The 13,934-nt window shown below is 36.0% G+C and overlaps 1 protein-coding gene across 3 annotated transcripts; it reads right to left on the bottom strand.

The window, feature by feature from the left end:
- Positions 1-6,613: 6,613 nt before the first annotated feature.
- Positions 6,614-11,987, bottom strand: LOC117612351 (protein NPGR2-like). Of its 3 annotated transcripts, none has more exons than XM_034341085.1 (6): positions 11,683-11,987; positions 10,931-11,208; positions 9,792-10,044; positions 8,209-9,425; positions 7,704-7,866; positions 6,614-7,196 (listed from the first exon to the last, which is right to left on the bottom strand). In XM_034341085.1, exons 2-6 carry the CDS (start codon positions 11,186-11,188, stop codon positions 6,880-6,882), a joined length of 2,208 nt encoding a protein of 735 aa, XP_034196976.1. In that variant the 5' UTR covers positions 11,189-11,208; positions 11,683-11,987; the 3' UTR covers positions 6,614-6,879. The 3 variants fall into 3 exon arrangements, with proteins under 3 accessions (XP_034196976.1, XP_034196978.1, XP_034196977.1); XM_034341087.1 differs by having other exon boundaries at positions 7,704-7,857; XM_034341086.1 differs by lacking the exon at positions 11,683-11,987 and having other exon boundaries at positions 10,931-11,629.
- Between the last annotated feature and the right edge of the window lie 1,947 nt (positions 11,988-13,934).

Below are 13,934 nucleotides of genomic sequence, written 5' to 3'. Positions count from 1 at the left end.
TTAGAAATTATTTAGAGCAATTATTCTCGAAGTCCTTCAACTTGATTATATTCGCACATTTAGTCCTTTATTTCTATCAATTTTATCGTAACTAGGGATACATTAGGAATTTTATTTCAAGCATTTAATAATTACTATTTTTAAGGACTATATAGAAACTTTTGAGTGCAAACTATAGTCTAAACTAAGAGGAAAAGAATTTCTCACACACTATTATAATATCATGAGAATTTGAACATGAAACCACAAGTCTGCAAATCAACACGCGTTTCTTCTAAACTAGACTCATTAACAAGGACTATACAAACTAATGATAAGTCTAAGGACTAAAATGTAACTTGTTAATAAGTTAAAGTACCATTGCTTCAAATTAGTCTTTAATTTTTAAAACGTGAGATAAAATCCATAATTTCCTTTAACCTTAAAAATCGGAAAAAAAAAATTTAACCGAAAAGAATATACGAATATGGCCGAATTGAATAAACTAACAATTGAGTTCTTCTTTTGGCCTTTTCTGAAACTAATTAAAATATTTCTATACTAATTCAAAATAAATGATAAGTGCACAAAATAATTCAAAATAATTAATTACTAGTTATTAAGTAATTTATAAAACTAATTAAAATATTTCAATACTAATTATTCACTAAACAAATAATAACTAAAAGGTAATTACTAATTATATTAATTAAATAACCCTAAATGGTTAAAACCTTAGGTTCGAGCTGTAATGTTGTTTCTTGGAATACAAGCCTGACATTCTTGGGACGGCTCTGCTTGTACAGTTCGTGTGCAATAAGCTTATGTCTTCTATTGACACCTGCTTTTTCAAAATTAGTTTGTTTAGTTTAATATTTGTAATTAAGTAAAATATTAGCCTTATTTTAATTATATTAATTATTCTTTATTTAATGAATAATTATTATTTTAATATTTTAATTAATTTCATAAATTAATTCATAAATACTAATTAATTATATTTACTTATTAAATATAATTTTGTGGACCTTAAAATTATTTTCAATTTATGAATAGTTTCAATTTTTCAAAAATTATTTTAGTATTCCAGAAACAAATTTGAGCCACCAAACCCTAAATCCAAGTCTCAAACCTTTCTCAAGCCTCCAAACCTTACAAGTATATCCTCGCGGCTAAACTCTTTAAATAGAATATTTGAAAAGTATAGCCGCTCAGCTCACAGGCGTTAAATCAGTCCATCTAACATTTCAATCATTTGTCAAAATTAAAGCACAAATACTTCATTCGTGCTCGAAATACCTGCCACGAAGCAACACATCTGTGCTCTATAATCAATGAAAAATGCTATAGAGGAGACCAATCACTTTAAAATGACTACACCGTGGCCATCTACATAAAGCCCGATTATCTGTGCTGTTTGAAACAAAGAGCACAAATAGAATTTGTGCTTTTCATGCCAAGCTTTGTGGCTTCTTTTCTTTTCAATTGGCAGGTTCGGGTTGGATCGTGGGCTTGTAGGAGCCTCTAGTTCAATAAAATTTTAAAATCAAATTCTACCCAACCAAGATTGGTATTGTGTTTTTCCTGTCATTCTTTCCCCCATTATTTCATAAGATATTTACTTTAATGTTGTAATGAACATGAATCTAAAGCTGAATTTACATCATTGATCCAGCCCTTTAAATCATGAAAATGAATCTAAATCTGAAAAACAATGCTGTCATTTACATAATTGATACAGCCCTTTAAATGATCAAAAGCTGAATATTTGTCATGGTTGCTCATTGACATGTAAGATATATGTGCACATATATTCATGCAGAGCATGCGTTGTACTTCTCACAAAAGTGTTATGAAAGCTATCAGATCTGAAACTTTCTAATGATCTAAGAGCATCTACAGCGCAAGACTCAACCCTGGGGAAAGGTCCTTTAGGCGAGTCCAACCGCGCTCCAGCGTGAGAGAATCAGCCCGGGCAGTTGCTGGGTCCCACCAGCCCGGGCAGGCTCAAGGGCAAGTTTCGCCTGGGCTTCAGCCCGAGTTTTGTGACGTCAGCGCACGGTAATTCAAATTTTTTTTACCGTTGGCGCGTGAATTACACGAGCCAACGGTAAAAAAAATTTGATTTTCGCGCGCTGACGTTAGCCCTGACAGAACCCAACGGGCAAGTGCCACGTGTGGCGACAGGGACGCTCCGATGGTTTTTTTTTCCAGAAATCCGACGGTCCTCGTTTTTTCGACTTTAAAAATTGCAAAAAAATTCAAAAAAATTCTGAAATTTTTTTAAAAAAATACCAAAAAATTCTGTATTTTTTCCCTATAAATACCTAACCATTTTATTTACTTTCCACACAAAATCTTCATACAATTCTTCTCCATCCCCAATATTTTTTACTCTCCACTCACATTATTCACTTTCCTCACCAATTCTCCATACAAACTCTTCTCCTTCCAATATTTTTTACTCTCCACTCACATTTTTCACTTCCCACACCAATTCTCCATACAAACTCTTCTCCTTCCAATATTTTTTACTCTCCACTCACATTTTTCTACTACTTTCCATTTGTATATAATAAATAAATAAATAAATAAAACAAATGGCATCTTCTGTCGAAACCGGAGGCTCGTGGTCAACTCAGGAAGATATTGCGTTGTGTTAGTCTTGGGTGAATGTTAGTCATGACCCTATCACGGGCAATGAGATGAAGTTCCATCATATGTGGAGCAAAATTCATGGGGAATTTTGTCAAAGATCGGGTTCCATTTGGACCGAAATGGCGTTGTCTAGTAGATGGAAACTTCTGAATAAAGAGTTAGGCAAATGAAGAAATGCCTTGACAAAAGTAAGGGAGAACATTCGAAGCGGTCAAAATCTATCCGATGAGGTAAAATATTTATAATTGCCATTTTCATCAATTTAATGTAACTTTTTTTTTTTTGCATATTCTATTTCTTTTTCTTGCATAATCTTTTTTTTTTCTTTTTGCATTTCCAATTTGTCTATATTTTCTTGCATAATCAATTTTATTCTTGCATTTCAAAATAGTTTATATTTTCTTGCATAATAATTTTTTTTTCTTGCACTTCCAATTATTTATTTTTAATAGATCATACAAGCACAAATGTGGTTCGGTGCCATGGGGCAAGGCAAAAAAAGTTTCGTGCATTTCCAATGTTGGGAAGTTGTGAAGGATTGTTCGAGATTCAAAATTATTCCCACCGGTCCGCCGGTTGTGTTGAATGAGACGCCGCTCCACGATTCACCATCAACCGATTCGCCATTGGACTCCCCAATGGAAACGGAGTCACCACTCCCACGTCCGCCGAGACCTATTGGGAGAAAGGCGGCAAAGGCCAAGAGAGGGGGCACTTCGAACAATGAATGTGTACAATTATTGGAGCAAATAGCTAAGAACACCTCACTAAGAATTGAGAGAGACTTGAAAAGAGATGAAGTGGACAAGGCACGAGAGGAAACATTTGCAATTCAACAGCAGCATGCACAAGAAAAAGACATGGATGATAGAGAGATGAAAATCATGGCCATGGATACGAGCCATATGTCTCCTGAAACAAAGGCCTATTGGAAGCATAGACGAAGGGATGTGATGAGAAGAAAACTTTTCCATGACGACGGACCTAGCAATACGGATTGGTTAAATGATGAAAACCATTAGGTTGTATTGAAACACCTTTGCCATATGTTGTATTGTTGTATTGTTGTATTGTTGTATTGTTGTATTATCCTTTAATTTGTTGTATTGTTTCCTTTTCATTAAATAAAAAAAGCATTAAATAATATGACTATTTATTAAAAACATTTGAGCATCAAAACAAAGATTAATTAAAACCAAACCTTAATTTATTGCAAACAACACACAAAACAAACCATACATAAAAGCATAATAATAATAAATAAAAGCATAATTCCAAAAAACACCACACACAAAATAAAGCATAATTAAAAACAAAGCAAATTCAAAGCACTAATCTTGACTTCATCCATTGTGATTGCCTTTCATCTCCCACAAGTGCTCGATCAAGTCAACTTGACGTCTCTCGTGAACATATGAAGATTGCATTTCTTCATAACGATCAATCATGGGGTTGTTGAATCGACCATCCCGAACTAACGGTTCGGGCTCCATTGGTAGTCCATTTGGTCCCATCGGCCTTTCATATATTCTTGTCAATGCCGTGTTCATGGGATCGGGTTCAAACACCTCTGGAGCATCGTAGTCATACTCATCCTCCACAATCATGTTGTGGAGGATGATGCAAGTCATCATAATACTCCGCAGCACCTCCTCGTCTAGCATCCGAGCAGCACCCCTGATAATTGCCCAACGAGCTTGCAAGATACCGAAACACCTTTCCACGTCTTTCCTGTAACCTTCTTGAAATGAAGCAAAGCTTCTTTCCTTCTCGGATTGGGGATTCGGAATTGTTTTCACGAATGTCGTCCACCTAGGATAAATTCCGTCGGCAAGGTAGTACGCACCAGAGTATACGGTATTGTTGATTTGGTACGTGACCTGGGGGGAATGACCTCGCAATACCTCGTCGAACACCGGGGATTGACCAAGGACATTGAGGTCATTCTGAGATCCGGCAACCCCGAAGAAGGCATGCCAAACCCAACAGTCGAATGAAGCTACGGCCTCCAAAATTATACTTTTTTGGCCCTTTCGATTCCCGTACTCTCCTTGCCAAGCAGTAGGACAATTCTTCCACTGCCAGTGCATGCAATCAATGCTTCCAATCATGCCTGGAAAACCTCGAGCCTCTGCTTTTTGTAGCAGCCTTTGCAGGTCCCTCGGCGTGGGTTTGCGAAGGTACTCCCTCGTGTACAAATTTTTCACTGCATCACAGAATCTCACCAAGCACTCTAGGATAGTTGATTTTCCCATCCTTGCAATCTCATCCACCTGCTCTGCAGATGCCCCATAAGCAAGCATCCGCAAAGCAGCTGTAAGTTTTTGCTCCGGGATAAGACCCAAAACTCCAACAACATCATGCTTTTGAATGAAGTATGTGTCGTAATTACAAATATCATGCATGATTTTTTGAAACAAATGTGGCTGCATTCTATATCTCTCTCAAAACTTATGAGCAGGATATAACGAATTTGGGATAAAGTAATCCTCCAAGAGATTCTTACCCCGAGACTCTCTACGTCTGTCCACATTTGGGGCACGAGGACGACGGTGTTGCCTTGATTGATTAAGCATACACACCGCTGCTGCAAGCATTTGTTCCTCTTCTTCATCGGCGTCCCGATCTTCTTCAGCACGTCTACGCCGGATTTCTTCCCTTTCTTTCTGTTGCCTCTCCAACACCCTCCTCAAGTTTGACATTGAGAGTAGAATGTGTTTTGTAAAATCTGAGAAATGAAGGAATAGATAAGAGATGGTGTGAGAGGTATGAGTTGATGGTGTAGTTTTATAGAGGGATTCAGAAGATAGAGATGACACGTGGCACAATTTTATTGGATGAAAATCTTATCTGAAATCTGAGATTATAATTTTAAAACAATATCTAAAAATCTTATCTGACAGAGATGACATGTGGCACAATTTTAGAGGGTGAAAATCTTATCTAAAATATGAGATTATAATTATTATTTTTTTAAATATCTGAAAATCTTATCTGACATGGGACACGTGGCACAATTTTAAATGGTGAAAATGTTATCTGAAATATGAAATTATTTTTTTTATAATGAATATCCGAAAATTTTATCTGGAATAAGACACGTGGCAATCGAGATTCTCATCCGAAAATCTTTTCTGAAAAATAATGGACACGTGACAACCAAAAATATTATTCAAAAATTTAATTACAAAAGATTATCATAATTAATGGTTTAAAGTATTAAAAAAATAGGAAATAAAGTACAATGAATAGTATTTGCCTTAGACTTGCCCTAGACTTAGCTCTCATAGGTGGAACCACAAATGGCAAGGCTGCCACTATTCATGTGAATAGCGACAGTCCTTGTGTGCCTTTGCCTTAAACTTAGCCTTTATGGGTGGAGTTGCTCTAATGGCTATTACTTCTGGTCCATTATTGCAGATCTATTTGAAAGATACGGCAGCTTCTGCATTAACGTTGAAATGAGGGGATGCATTTATTACAACCTGCTAGCAAGGTGAAGGTTGTAAACATGTATTTCGTATTAGATGTTTCTGCTTTTCATGCCACGAAATGATATCATTTCAACTTTTGATTGTTCATCAAGATGTTGGCAAATACATGTCACGCTTAAGCTTCTAATTAACGTTTAGGAAAATGATTGTAAAGCTCCTAATTCAGGACTATGGTTTTAGAAAAATCAAGGTTAGGTTTCACTTTCTCGAGGTTTCTTGGTTCTGTGTGTGTTGATAAACAAAACTTCGTTGAGGTTACTGGTTATACTCTCTGTATTGGAGAAATAATTAGCCACCCCACCCGCATAGAGCTGAAAAGTTTCAATAATAAAAATGATGCCAATTGCCAGCTTTGGCAAGGGTGAAAATAGCGTCCATCAAAGAAATATTATCACAAAAGCGATTTAGATAATCCAGAATCATACCATCATGTTTAGGAAAAGAAATCAAAAACAACAAACAAACAGCTTGTACATAGGATAGGAGGTCGCAAGGTAGAGCAATAGATTAGACCTCAATATAATTTCAGGTGAAAAAAATTCAACACAGATGAGGGTGCAACAATTTTTCATATTCTATGTTTTCACCTTTCTGTATAATTGACAAACCGCTGGTTGATTGACTATCATACATAGTTTAGAAGGTGCGGAAGAATTATACATGGTTTAGAAGGTGCAGAAGAATCATACATAGTTTAGAAGGTGCAGAAGAATCATACATAGTTTAGAAGGTTCAGAAGTATAGGTGGTCATCGGAAGGGTTCAATTGGTGCATGTTCTTCAAGGAAAGCTGCCGCCTCAAAGCACTCAGCAGTTTCCAGTGCTGATGCCCCTGCATCGGCTTTGTAGAGCAGCCCGAGATTGTACCAAGCAGAAGGGTTTCCTCTGTCAAGTCGTAGTGCATCCATGAGAAAGCTTCTGACTACTGGCAATGATTGCCCACCAAACTGTCTGAGAATACAGGCAGTGGATATCAAGCTTGGGACATGAGTGGGTTCAACATCTAATGCCTTCCTGAATGATTCTAAAGCTTCTTGGTGGAGACCCTTAGCTTCATAGAGTAAACCTAGCAAAATAACCAAGTTTTAAATCCCATAACAAGAGGTCCTTACCTAGTTTTGAACAAATTTTTGGTCTTTCAACATCTAATGTACTATGGTTTCCTTTCAATGTGGGGAGGTCAGAAAAATGGCAAAAAGTTTTTATTCAAACTGACTTCAAGAGAAATGACTTTGAAAACTTTTATGCAAGGTTTTTAGGATCAAGATCAAAATACAAGTTCATTATTTGAAGCAACTGTTTTGTATAAGTACTGAAAGAAGCAGTTGCCACTCAATTACTGGAAGCCAGAAGTGAAGGCTGATGAAAGAGGGATAGCACTTCAAATTTGAATAATTTGGTCCGAAAGTTACACCCTATGGCGATTTCACTTTGCACTTCAAAATTATATTTCAAGAACTGAGATTCTCTGCTACCAGAGACAATGAGTATCAGGAAGTAATAAAGGCATCAATATAAGCATCCAAGATGGAAAGAGTGCCAGTATTACATAAATATATTAGTAGCAATATACCTGTAGAATGCCATCTAGGAGCAGAATGAGGATTGATAGCCTGGGATTTTGAAAGACAAACCTCAGCATCACGCCATTGTGACAAGCTTGTGTATAAATTAGCTAAATCATGCCACGTCTCCATTTCCAAGCTTCTATTAATCTCGCTCCTACTCTGTACAATGTAAAAATAAAAATGTAAATATTCAACAATTTGCTACCTCGGAACAGTCTTCTGTAAACATTGGGTACTGACTTCAAAGCTAAGCTTTAAGCCCCTCTCCTCCACTTCAATGTTTATTTTTTATAGCATATTTTATGCATCTCAAATAAAAAATAATGCGTAAAATATTGTCAAACCCAAATTTGATAGTAAACCTAACCATGAATTTTATAGTCAGCTAAAGTACTGGAAGAATGCAAATTTTGGCTAACAGTAATAAAAGATTTGCCAGCAAAGCAGATTTTCAAAGATATCAAACATGCATGGGTTCAAAATAAATGTATCACCATTAATTACTATTACCTTTAGAAGCCTCTTTTCAGCACCTAAGTTCTTAGTCCGAACTTGAAGAACAGCCAGAAGATGAGTATATGTTTCTATGGCATTCTTCAGCTGGCCTTGTGCAATATGGAGTTTTGCTTTAGTTCGCAGAAGTTCTCCTTGATCCCACTTCCCTGTCTGATCTAGAGCAGCATTGATTACAGTCTCAGCATCAATGAACCGTTTTTGAGCTGACAATATTCGTGCCAAAAGAGTATATGCTTTTGTACTGGACCCAGCTTCAAGCTTTAATAGCTGCTTTGCATAATAAAGTGCAAAATCTAACTTCCTTTGGTCAGCGTGTTCTAGACAAAGATGAAATACAACATATGGACTCCTCTCTCTCATAATTTTCTCAGCAGATTGTAGTGCTTGTAACGCTTCAGACTGCTTCAAAATCCTTTCAGAATCAGAAGCGACTGATCTGGATTTAACCGACAGGGAAACACCCAGTAAGCAATTTGCAATACTTAACATTTGACTGCATTTTCCATCCAACCGTCCAAGTGCTTTGTATGCATATTTGGTCCCATCATCAATGCAAACCAAATTCTCACTGCAAATCTTAGAAGCCAGTAATAATTCCAGAATGCAGTCCGTGTTCTCTCGATTATTTAAAACATTCCTTAAAAGATTTAAAGCAACCAAGTCATCACCTTCCCCATAGTAACAGAGTGCTAGGGTGCAATATCTTTCTTGTCTTCCCATAATTCCAGGAATCAATTCTTCAATCTGATGGGCTAGGGCCCTTATTTTCCCTGAAATGGACAAGGCAAAAGAAAGATGATCAAGGATTGATGGGTCCCATTCAATCCTTCCAGCAATAAAATTCCTTAGTAGAATCAACAACAGCAGAACAGCCTCTTCTATATTGTTTCTTGGCACAAAGGAGCTTTCCATCTGTGAACGTAGATTTGGAGGGTTTGCATCACAACCACTGTACAGAAGAAAAACTGCAAATTCTTTTTCTATCTTTGAAGTAACTTCAATGTCAAGATTCCAATGATAGAGGAGAGCCTGCCGGTATGATAAGATAGCCTCCTGGGGAGCCCCAGCAAGTATCCACAACTCTGGAAGTAACTCAACCGCTTTGCCTACAGTCTCTTGCAATTTACAATCAGAAGCAAAGTTTTCAGGCAAGCCTTCTGGTAATGCAGATTCCACAGTATCCAAAATAAGTTTGCATGATTGAGCAGCTTCTGCAAAATGGGTCAGCAGGTAAAATTAGCCCTGCAGAAATTATTATGAAAATGTACTTTCTCAATAATCTTCAAAGTTCTTAAATTTTATGTTTAAAGCGGAGCAGAAGCAACCAAATTATGCAAGTAAATGTATCAAAACACAAGTAAGAATTTCAGTTTTGGTTCGAAATCTAATTGTGTGATTGACTATAGCTATATCCTTTATAAACTACCTATAATTCTAGAAGCAAAAGGATGTTCCCTGGTTCATTCAAAGCTCATGAGATGAATACATCCCAGACAAAGACGCAAGAAATTCATAAAAGTATGAATATATATAAGACAGCCAGGAATTGGAAAGCGAACAGGAGATGGAAGGAATACCTCCAAACCGTCCAAGACCCTGTAATGACTTTGCTTTAAGAAAAATAGCTTCAAGGAGTAAACTAACAGCATGCATAGACATGGGTGGGACAGCATCACTTTGAGAACGACGTCTGTTGGGCTCGCATCTTCTAGAAATGGAGACTTTCATCTTGGGAATCACAGCAGCAATGTCTATTCCTTCAAATACATGAAGAGCAGCTTCTGTGTTACCTTTTTGATACTCAAGCCTTCCTAATAGAGCTCTTGCTTCCTATAAAATATATAAATCTCTCAGCTTTAATAATTATCTGACTATGGAAGATTCAAGCAAACCACAGTAGCATATAACTGTAACAATGCAGATGATCTGATATGAAGTAATTTTGGGAAATCCTAAGAATCCCCTATTATAGAAAAGTGTTAGAGACTCCTATCAGGAGAAAAATTGGCCTAATTCTTTAACCTTGATCAGTGTAACTGTGGAGTGCCCCATGATAATAATCATCCAAAACTAGTGATTTTTTGAAATCAGTGAAAGTCAATAAGTCACTGCTTCAAAAAGTCAAGGTCCTGGTTCTCAGAAAAGAAAAAAGAAAATTACAAAATAACTAGTAAACCACTGCATCACTAAAGCCATTGATTTATCACAAACATCAACCATGCCTTCACAATTGATGTCATCTGTGTAATCCCTTCAAAAACATTTCATCACAGGTGGAGCTTGCAGTGCATATTCATGGTCTATAACAAATCTATCATACCGTCTTTGGAATTTTTTTTAAGCAAACTTCCAATTTCATCTAAATGTCAAGCAATGGCACTCAGGATTTTGTCAAAATTGGAATTATGTACTTGAATTATTTACTGTATTTCTGGATATCTAATTTCGCTGAAGATGATTCTAAATAAGGAACTCATTTGAGTTATACAGTATATAGTAAAATAGCTAATAACCGTAAATTAACCATTAGAAGGATAAACTCAAAGAAAAAGTCCCACAATATGAATTGCTACCCGCTCAGAGCATGTGATGAAGATATTCGGATTCTTTCAAGACTTAAAATTGTTCAACTTATTCAATAATGGTTTACATACAGGGGAGTAAAACAAAAGCCAACAAGAACGTAAGAGCTATGCAAAACTTATTTGCAACCAACCTCATAGTTGAGATAACCACTCTCACGCAAAGAAGACTCAGCTTCTTCAATATTGCTATTATCCACCTTTGTTTCAATCTCACCTGCTCGACCGGAGTAGCCACCACTAGCTGAATAGTCCCGAGTTGCCAGGGAGTCAGATGAGTGAGCAATTTCATCTACCCTTAATTGCTCCCCTGAACGCATACACTTGAGCATCTTATGCAACCTCCCTTTAATACTGAATCTTCTCTTATTCATCCACTTTTTAGTTCTCATACCGGATCATTCCAATTGAGCTGTTTCCAAATTAGCACCAACAACAAAAATTGAAAGAAATGAGAAAAGCAGAGCTCTTCAAAGAACATACATGACAGAGCAGCCCCAGTAGGTCATACATTCTTAGATCATGATCAGAAACACAACCATTGACACTATAAACACATGGTTTACTCAAAACTTCTGATTCCCAGAAAACAAAATTCCAAGCTTTCCATTCAAATGGAAAATTCACAAAGTATTCTGGAAACCCACTTCATAGACTCCAACAACCACCAATTGCAAACACTAATCACCCCACCAGCTCATTAAAGATGAAAAAACAAAGGAAGATTTAAAATGCAGAAGAAATACTTAAAACCCAGTTTCAATTCAGCACGCCCAACACCACAGTCAGAGAAAACACAATGATTTTGGAACATAAAGTTGAAGTAAGAGAAAACCCCATCAAAGCATAAAAACCGCTGAGATCAAAACACCTTCCAAGAAAGTACCTTTTGGTTGGCAAAAAGCATTGACTGAGCCCACAAGCCATCAACTTCTCCATGCATCTCTCTCCAATTCATCCAAGGAAAGGTCAGTTGGACTCCTCCTGTTACCCAAGAATCCAAAGCAAAAATAACCCTTTTTTTCCCCCTTTTTTATTCTTTTTCTCAGGAAAGTCTTGTATATTGCTTTGTATGTGTTGCTTGATATATTCCTAACAGTTCTGGAGCTCAGAGTTTGTTGCATTAAATTATGAAATCTACCCCCCTGAGTCTTCATTCAAAGGTGTGAACAGAGGGAAGATTTCGGGCACCTGTTAATCACTTCAAAACGTATAATTATATCCTGCTAATTTAAAATAATAATAATAATAATAATAATAATAATAATAATATAATTCATTATTAAATTAAATTTAAGAAATGCCAGCCTACTCGAAAGGAAATGCCCCAGGCCCACTTTGAAAATGAACCCCATTCCACTTTATATTGGTCAACTGCCGGCCCCAGCAAGGTAATTTCCCTCTCTGTCTGTCAAGCATTTTGCCCACTTGCATGTATTGAGTAGCTACCATCTGTCCCTATGGTTTAAGAGCACTTCCAGCAGTGCAGGCAAAACTCGGGCTTGGGGGGGTTAGGGTCAAAAAATCGATTCCAGCAACAAAAGCTGGCCCAGGCGGGAGGTGGAGCCCAGCAGATTGGGCTGGCCCGAAGGGAAGAGGAGCCGGCGCGCTGGCCCGAGGGCTGGGTGATGTCATGGCTTTTTGTGAGCCCACGTGGCATCCTCTCAGCTCTCCGATCGCTTTTGTCTTCTAATCCAACGGCAGTCAATTTTTGTACAATAAAAAAAAAATTTGAATTTTTTTCTTTTAAAATACCAAAAAATTAATTAAAAAAAATTCTATAAATACCAACCAATATCACTTTTGAAACCAAAAATCTAATCCAAAAATTTTATCCGATTATGAGATATGAATAGTGTTGACACGTATGAACCCAAAAATCTTATCCGAAAATCTTATCCAAATTAATTGTTTACGTAAAAAAATTTGTGAAAAAAATAAAAAATGAATAGTATTTGTCTTTTGCCATGACAACTGCTGAAAACACACATTGCTTTTTGTAAAGACAGCCACTATTCATTTGAATAGTAGCTGCTCTAGCCCCCTCTTGCTATGACAAAGAGCAAACTACTGGAAGTGCTCTAACCCTTTTAGGTGATTTTCTTATTCTTTCTTCTTTTTATTTTCTTTTTATTTTTTTTGGGTTGGGTCAGAGCCTTTAGATGATTGAAACGATGACTTTTTTTCTTTCTTTTTTTTTTTTCTTTTTTTTTTGTAAGAATTTCTTGTACTTTAGATTGAAGTTGTTTTCTATTGTTTTTGTTTTTAACTAATTCAACTTAGGTGATTTTTTAACAATGCATTTGGCCTTATATCTTCCCTCATCTCTGTCAACCACCCCCTATAGAACCCAACTTTATTCCAAACAATTTTTTGAACCCTCTCACATAATTAATGAAAAAAACCTTCTTCTTTTTTTCTTTTTTTTTTTAATGATAAGCGATAGAATATTAATGAAAAAAACTTGTGTAGGTACGAGTGATATGTATTGTTCATTCCAAACATTTATGTTGCATGGACACAGTTATGAGAACACGGAAACACGACATGGCGATATGAAAAATTTCAAAAAATTAGGACACAAACACGGCTAAAAACACGATAATTAAAATAATAATAAATTCTAATAAAATTATAATATTATATACTTATATATATTTTTAAAGAAATTTCATACTCAATACTTCAATGTCATAATACCATAACACAGATTCATACACATTTGAGTTAACTTACATTAGTCATCTTTCACTAAATAAAATAAAGAATGATACACATATTCATGATTCATCATAAACCAAATTTCACACATTTTTCATATATAATCTATCATCTTCAAAATAAGAAAAATGATTTCCCACTTCATAAAATAAGAATCGAGTTTGCATAAATAAATAATAAAAGAAACAAAGTGAATGAATTACTCACTCAAAAAGATGCTTCTCTCACGACCAAATTGCTATCAATAGAAGTCAACCAAAAATACCAGCTCTGCTATGAAGGAACAAAGAAAATTTTTTAAAATATATTATTTACATATTTAGCCCACTTTCTAAAAATATTTTAAAGATGTCCACATAATTTTCAATAATTATGTTTTGATCCTAGTTTTTGTTTTATAATTTTTAAAATGGTCCA

The sequence above is a fragment of the Prunus dulcis genome, chromosome 1 (genome assembly GCF_902201215.1).
Source record: "Prunus dulcis chromosome 1, ALMONDv2, whole genome shotgun sequence".
NCBI classification, from domain to species: domain Eukaryota; kingdom Viridiplantae; phylum Streptophyta; class Magnoliopsida; order Rosales; family Rosaceae; genus Prunus; species Prunus dulcis.
The sequence above is the reverse complement of the archived record's forward strand: the minus strand, read 5'-3'. Positions and strand labels throughout refer to the sequence as shown.

Bases quoted from the DNA above. Each gene is read 5' to 3' on its own strand.
- LOC117612351 (XM_034341085.1), bottom strand. From the start codon at position 11,188: ATGAGAACTAAAAAGTGGATGAATAAGAGAAGATTCAGTATTAAAGGG. The intron at 7,867-8,208 runs GTAATAGTAATT...TTTTATTTTTAC, and splicing joins CTGAAAAGAGGCTTCTAAAG to ATTGTACAGAGTAGGAGCGA. The intron at 7,197-7,703 runs GTATATTGCTAC...TTATTTTGCTAG, and splicing joins TCCTAGATGGCATTCTACAG to GTTTACTCTATGAAGCTAAG.